Below are 7,503 nucleotides of genomic sequence, written 5' to 3'. Positions count from 1 at the left end.
TAATTAAAGTTTCTAGAGTAAATTTTCTTTGGCAATGCCTTTATTTGGTTTAATTTCTTTTTTTGAATTCTTGATGTAATTTTTATTTGTTGTAATGGATTTTTTTCGATGACAAGGAAGATTCACAGGCCAAGCATAGTGTAATGGATCTTTTTTGTTTTTTCCTAAACTTAAAATTCATAAAAAATAAAACAAAGGGCGACATTAAACCGAGAGTGAGACACAAAGAGAGGGGTTGGTGACGCTAGCAACGCCTGATCTACCCTACACTAGTTGGAATCTCAAGGGGGCTGATAACACTGGCTATCGTTCAAACTCATTTTGTTCATCTCGATCCTGAATTCTTGAGCTTCTTTTCTTTACTAATTTTATGTTTATAAGATGAGTTCTCGAACTATCTCTTCAACGGATCTCACCAGAAAAGCTGTCTCTGTAACGAATCTTTCTTCTCCAACATCGGGACTCCTTGTTAGGAGATCCAACGATGAAAGACAATGTGTCATTTTGACACATATATTCATGTCAAAAATTTAAAATATTGGAAAACAAAATGAACAAAGAAAAAATTTTAAAAATAATGAACATCAATAAATGAAAAGAAAAATACTTGCAATCTATTTAGAGCCAGGAGATTTGGTATTTAATTATCGTAAGTGGGATTTTCCATATTAATGCTATAAATCTCCCCTAGTATAGATTAAAAAAAATTGAAAAATAAAAAATTAATAAAAATGAAAAATGAAAAGTAAAGAACTTGTCTGTCGAGTGGAATTAACCTGATTAAACCTGGGACTCCTGCGTATATTGTTCTGGAAAAAAATGCCGCGACACTTTGACCGTACGACACGACATGATCCTCCTCTTTCCCATCCCTTCCCATCTCACGTGATCCCTCCCCATCTCCCTCCCGCTTTTTCGTACTTTCTTCCCCCACCTCTTCGTTTTGTCCCGTGAGTTTTGTCTCGAGATAGACACAAGCAAAGAGACGAGAAGGGAACCTCTCACTCTTACTCACTTGAGGACTGGAGGGCTCCCCAATTACGAAAATACCCTTCACCTCCGCCAGACGGAGCACCGTCACCGCCTCTTCCGCCTGTCAAGAGTCTCGGTCTCCCTTCAAAATCTCAACTTTGGCTTAAAAATTCCGCTTCCATTTGCAGGAACAGGAGATGAACAAGAAAAGTAATAACATTCGACTGTGCCCACAAGACAAAGACATTACATTCATCTGTGCTAATGTGGTCCTCTGCTCTGTTTAATTAATACAATAATCTCCCTCACTTTGTCTGTAGTTCTCGTGTTAATGGTCATTAAAAGGAAAGGGTTAATGGACCCTCCCAGATTCTTTACCTCAAAACATCAATTCGTTTCACGGGCAGAGATTCCAAACAAAGATTTGCAGAGGGAGAGCCCCATTTGTTAGCAACCAAGCAGCAGGACCCTTTCAAGAAAAGAATCCAATTAATTAATGAGTACACAAAAAGAAATTCAATCCCCATTTCTTAACAGAAATAATTAATTATTAATTACTCAGTCTGTCAGACAATACTTCCTCAATATATTAACTTGCTACTGCCACGCCTAATTTATTCCAGCAAGCATTCTTCCTTTCTCCCTCCCTCTCCTCCCTCTCCCTCTATCTCAGCTTCCTCAGCTCTGCCTTAAAACAATGCTCTCTGGCCATTGTGTATGCAATGAGATGTGGGAGAGAGGTCTCTTGTAATGTGTATGAAGGGGCAAAGCAGTGATTTTTCTGCAAAGGAAGTGATCAAAGTGGTTGAGTGATTGTTTCTGCAAATTTTCAAGAGCTCTGAGGTGAAGATGGACACCAAAGGCAGGCTGGTTGCCGGTTCTCACAACAGAAATGAGTTCATTCTCATCAACGCTGATGAGGTTGGAAGAGTAAGTGCTCTCAAAATTTCATCCTTTTTCCACTGGAACAACTCCTGTTTCAACTCCAGCTGCTATCTGTTATATGGGTTCTTGAAGCTTCCCACTCTTTTATTTATTTATTTTTTTCCTGCATTCAAAGTTGGGTGTTGTTCTTCAGCTCTCAAATGTGCTTGGCATCTGAATTTTTTCTTGCAAATTCATGAAAAGTTCCAGTCTTTAGCTAAGTAAATGTTTGAATTTCCTGGATTTTGTGATTCTGCTCATGGGGCCAAATTTTGGCTTTGTGAAGTTTGCAATGATCTTGGTTATTGGTGAATGTTAACCTTGTGGGTGGCTAATATTGGATTTGCAGTTGAACTCTGTGAAGGAGCTAAGTGCACAAGTATGTCAGATCTGTAGTGATGAAATAGAGTTCACAGAGAACGGGGAGCCCTTCGTTGCTTGCAATGAGTGTGCTTTCCCCGTTTGCAGGACTTGCTATGAGTATGAGAGAAGGGAGGGCAATCAAGCCTGCCCTCAATGCAAAACCCGATATAAGCGTATCAAAGGTGTGTCTTTTCGTTCCTAGGAAGGCGATTTCTTCGATAAGTTTAGCATAAACTGTCTATGTATGCTGACATGTTGGGAAACTTAGGGAGTCCAAGGGTTGAATGGGACGAAGAAGAGGAGGATACAGATGACTTGGAGAACGAGTTTGATATCATGGGTGGTGATGATCCCCGTCATGTTGCGGAGGCTATTCTTTCTGCTCGCCTCAATGCTGGCCGCGGGTCGCACTACCATGTTACTGGGACTGCTACGCCATCCGAGTTTGATGCATCCTCTGTTGTCCCTGAAGTTCCTCTCTTGACCTATGGCCATGAGGTGAGTTGATACCATCCGACTTAGGTTTCATTAAATGTTGATTCCTTGCTGATGCTAACCTTAAGCTAGTTAGTGAAGGCACTGGAAATATATTTAATGAAGCTTCTGTTTTCTTGCAGGATGTTGGGATTTCCTCAGATAGGCATGCCTTAATAATCCCTCCGTTTATGGGTCGAGGATCAAGGATTTGCCCCACGGCATATCCCGACCCTTCCGTGCCTTGTGAGTTGCACTTTTCCACTCCTTGGAGCCTTCTTGTTTTCTTTTTCTTTATGTTGGTACGGTTGGTAATATAAGTAATGGAAATATTTCAGTTAACGCAAGAACGTTGGATCCAAACAAAGACTTAGCTGTCTATGGATATGGAACCGTTGCATGGAAGCAGAAGATGGAGGGGTATAAGAAGAAGCAGATCAAGAAACTAGAGGTTGTTAAGAACGAAGGAGCAGGCAATGACGGTGGACAAGAATCAGGGGATCCCGATTTGCCTATGTAAGTTCTACTACTGCTTCACTGTGTAGGAAATTGGTAATATCACCTAGCAAGGAGAAAAATTTACTCATATATACTTTTTGACTGATCCTTTTCTCGTGGTTGATATGATTCTATATTTTAATTTTAGGATGGATGAAGGCAGACAGCCACTCTCTAGGAAGCTACCGGTAACTTCGAGCAAGATAAATCCTTACAGGATAATAATATTTCTAAGGCTCGTGATTCTTGGGTTTTTCTTCCATTACCGAATTCTTCACCCCGTGAACGATGCGTATGGCTTGTGGCTAACATCGATTATATGTGAGATATGGTTTGCTGCGTCTTGGATATTGGACCAATTCCCAAAATGGTATCCGGTTGAACGGGAAACTTACCTGGATCGTCTATCATTAAGGTAGTGTCCTCCTCCTTATTCTAATAAAGATTCTGCTTTCTTCTGCGAAGCTGGAGAATTTCTCGGTCTCCTAATATCTCTTCTTGGCAACTAAGTGGGGAAAACCAAAGAAGAGAAGCGAAAAAATTTGTTGAAATAGTTTTCACAAAACTTGGTTCATGAAGTATGTTGGCCAATCCTCAGTTGTCTGAGAATCTATTCCAGAAAAAGTCCACTGTCAGTGATTAAACTGATAAAACTATTCCAGACTTTGTTAACTGGGAGCAAAACTAACCATTGCTTCTGGTAATATTTAATCTATCTATACTGACATGCAATATCTTCCTCTAGGTATGAGAAAGAGGGAAAGCCATGTGAGTTAGCTGATGTAGACGTATTTGTTAGCACAGTTGATCCTATGAAGGAACCACCCCTTATCACTGCAAACACTGTTCTCTCGATCCTGGCTGTGGACTACCCTGTGAACAAAGTTGCTTGTTATGTGTCTGATGATGGCGCTGCCATGTTAACTTTTGAAGCCCTCTCTGAGACGTCGGAGTTCGCAAGGAAGTGGGTCCCTTTCTGCAAGAGGTTTAACATTGAGCCTCGGGCTCCTGAGTGGTACTTTGCTCAGAAGGTTGACTACTTGAAGGACAAAGTTGACCCCACATTTGTTAGAGAACGCCGTGAAATGAAGGTAAATATTCAATGTTATATAGATTTCATTTTAGCCATACAATCTTGTTATGAATACTATCATAGATCTAACCTGAAAGTCAATTGACCTGCTTTATTCGGAAACCAAATCTTTTGGTAACAATGTCATCTATAGAATATTTATGCCATAAGTGCCTTCTCCCTCATCTTCAATCTTTATATGTTGTAGAGAGAATACGAAGAGTTCAAAGTTCGAATAAATGGGTTAGTTGCAATGGCGCAGAAGGTTCCAGAGGAGGGTTGGACCATGCAAGATGCGACCCCATGGCCTGGGAATAACGTTAAAGATCATCCTGGGATGATTCAGGTAAATAACTGTTCTCTGAATGCAATTATTTTTTTTTTTTCCTAAAGTGTTTTTCACATCGCGGCAATTCCAATTCAGGTCTTCCTAGGTCAAGATGGGGTTTGTGATGTTGAAGGCAATGAATTACCTCGACTAGTGTATGTGTCTCGCGAGAAGAGACCAGGGTTCGATCATCATAAGAAAGCTGGGGCCATGAATGCTCTGGTATGAACCCTGACACTTTTCCCTGTTAAAGATTTCTTGTTGTTATTTAAATTATTACTGATACTGTAAACTTTGTTCTGAAAACTTCGGCTTTTCGGGTTTATTTAATTGATTGATCACCAGGTGCGGGTCTCCGCAGTGATCACGAATTCTCCATATTTGCTCAATGTTGATTGCGACCACTACATAAACAACAGCAAGGCCCTCCGAGAAGCCATGTGCTTCATGATGGACCCCACCTCGGGGAATAAGATATGCTATGTGCAATTTCCTCAAAGGTTCGATGGAATCGATCGCCACGATCGGTACTCGAATCGCAATGTCGTATTTTTTGATGTAAGTGCCATATGTTGCGCCTACAGTTTGTTCAAGAACTGGTCTGCAAATGAACTAATGCATTGAGCCAGCAAAATGCAGATGACTTGTCTTTCTTTGCCATAAAATTGCAGATTAATATGAAAGGGTTAGATGGGATCCAAGGGCCAATTTATGTCGGCACAGGTTGTGTGTTTAGGAGGCAAGCTTTGTACGGATATGACGCTCCGGTAGAGAAGAAACCTCCCACTAGGACTTGTAATTGTTGGCCTAATTGGTGCTTCTTTTGCTGTGGATCGAGAAGGAAGGGTAGAAAAGTAAAATTGAATGAGAAAAAGAAGAAGATGAAGCACCGTGAGTCTTCGAAGCAGATTCATGCACTTGAAAACATCGAGGAGGGAATCGAAGGTATTGATAGATTCCTAGATTGAACTGTCAATTTGAAATTAATCTTTGAATTTTGAAGTTTAATAATTGCGTAATCTGTGTTATCTCTATTCCTTGTAGGATTTGATAATGAAAAATCTCTGCTGATGCCCCGGGTGAAGTTTGAAAAGAAGTTTGGTCAGTCACCGGTTTTTATAGCCTCGACCTTAATGGAAGAAGGCGGTGTTCTGAAAGGAGCTTCCTCTGCATCGCTCTTGAAAGAAGCTGTCCATGTCATTAGTTGTGGCTATGAAGAAAAAACCGAATGGGGTAAAGAGGTATTGAATTTCATACACCCATTTAACCTATGATCCCAGTGCTGCTTTTTTCGAGAGTGTACAATGTGATAATCTCATTCTTTCTCCATTTTTTTGATCTTTACAGAAAAGAAAAGTTAAAAAAAAAAAAAAAAAAAGAAGAGGGAAAACTGGAAAACCTGTTTTCCTGAACCAAATGAAGTCATTTTTTAAACAACGTTATATTTTACCCCTAATTATGTACTTTGGTTTAGGTGGGATGGATATATGGATCGGTGACTGAAGATATTTTAACGGGCTTCAAGATGCACTGCCATGGCTGGCGATCGGTGTACTGCATGCCCAGGAGGCCCGCTTTTAAGGGCTCAGCCCCAATAAATCTCTCAGACCGTCTACACCAAGTTCTCCGTTGGGCTCTCGGGTCAGTCGAGATTTTACTGAGCAGGCATTGCCCGATATGGTATGGTTATGGATGCGGTCTTAAAGGATTGGAGAGATTCTCTTACATAAACTCAGTTGTCTACCCTTTGACTTCTATTCCGTTGATTGCTTACTGCACCCTTCCAGCGGTCTGCCTACTTACCGGGAAGTTTATAGTCCCCGAGGTGAGTTCCACGCGCAAAATAACACCTATTATGCATTTTTCTTCGAATTTTCATACCGCCGTCTGGAAAACGGATTTGTAACTACAAAATAACACCTATTATGCAATTATTCACCTATGCAACCTCTCGTGTTTCTGCAGATAAGCAACTATGCTAGTCTAATCTTCATGGCTCTCTTCATATCGATAGCAGCGACGGGCATCCTTGAGATGCAGTGGGGTGGGGTTGGGATTCACGACTGGTGGAGGAATGAGCAGTTTTGGGTCATCGGAGGGGTCTCCTCCCATCTCTTCGCCCTCTTTCAGGGCCTCCTAAAGGTCCTCGCGGGTGTAAACACAAACTTCACTGTCACTTCCAAGGCAGGGGATGACGGGGAGTTCTCCGAGCTCTACCTCTTCAAGTGGACGACTCTTCTGATCCCTCCTATGACACTTTTGATCTTGAACATAATCGGGGTCATAGTTGGGGTATCAGATGCAATCAACAATGGATATGACTCGTGGGGCCCACTCTTTGGGAAGCTGTTCTTTGCCCTCTGGGTTATCGTCCACCTCTACCCCTTCCTCAAGGGGTTGATGGGGAAACAAGACCGTCTCCCAACGATCATCGCCGTGTGGTCTGTCCTTCTCGCCTCAATTCTCTCGCTCCTGTGGGTCCGAATCAACCCGTTCGTCTCCAAAGATGGGCCTGTATTAGAAGTCTGTGGCTTGGACTGTAATTGAGAACCTGAGATAGATTTATGGTAAGTTCATTAATTGTTATTTATAAACAGGTTGCATTTTTCGTCCAAAGATTAGGGCAACCTTAACCCGAGAACCCTTTTGCCGGGTGCATGTTGTAGATATAGAGGAGAGAGAAACTGCTACATGACACAATTGATATATGTTTACCTCTTGATTTGATTCTTTCTAATGGATTTCCGAGTGAAGATGAGATATATGTACTCCGCAAGGAAAATAAAAGCTATTTCTCATATTGTAATGTTGCATCTTTGCGCGCTTGATGCCTTCTTAGTCTCTGTCACAGTTTGGATGGTCTTATGGTATT

The 7,503-nt window shown here is 41.4% G+C and overlaps 1 protein-coding gene across 1 annotated transcript; it reads left to right on the top strand.

Moving 5' to 3' along the window:
* The first annotated feature begins 1,570 nt into the window (after positions 1-1,570).
* LOC116188411 (cellulose synthase A catalytic subunit 2 [UDP-forming]-like) lies at positions 1,571-7,461 on the top strand. The gene is made up of 14 exons (XM_031517755.1): positions 1,571-1,902; positions 2,246-2,441; positions 2,528-2,757; positions 2,877-2,979; positions 3,072-3,249; positions 3,380-3,646; positions 3,977-4,322; positions 4,512-4,649; positions 4,728-4,853; positions 4,977-5,189; positions 5,303-5,576; positions 5,676-5,872; positions 6,106-6,456; positions 6,597-7,461. The coding sequence occupies exons 1-14, from the start codon at positions 1,822-1,824 to the stop codon at positions 7,176-7,178; spliced, it is 3,282 nt and encodes a 1,093-aa protein (XP_031373615.1). The 5' UTR covers positions 1,571-1,821; the 3' UTR covers positions 7,179-7,461.
* The last annotated feature ends 42 nt before the right edge of the window (positions 7,462-7,503 follow it).

This window comes from Punica granatum, chromosome 8 (assembly GCF_007655135.1).
Source record: "Punica granatum isolate Tunisia-2019 chromosome 8, ASM765513v2, whole genome shotgun sequence".
NCBI classification, from domain to species: domain Eukaryota; kingdom Viridiplantae; phylum Streptophyta; class Magnoliopsida; order Myrtales; family Lythraceae; genus Punica; species Punica granatum.
Note: the sequence above shows the minus strand (reverse complement) of the source record. Positions and strands in the feature narration are given on the sequence as shown.

Bases quoted from the DNA above. Each gene is read 5' to 3' on its own strand.
- LOC116188411 (XM_031517755.1), top strand. From the start codon at position 1,822: ATGGACACCAAAGGCAGGCTGGTTGCCGGTTCTCACAACAGAAATGAG. The intron at 1,903-2,245 runs GTAAGTGCTCTC...TTGGATTTGCAG, and splicing joins ACGCTGATGAGGTTGGAAGA to TTGAACTCTGTGAAGGAGCT. The intron at 4,854-4,976 runs GTATGAACCCTG...ATTGATCACCAG, and splicing joins CTGGGGCCATGAATGCTCTG to GTGCGGGTCTCCGCAGTGAT.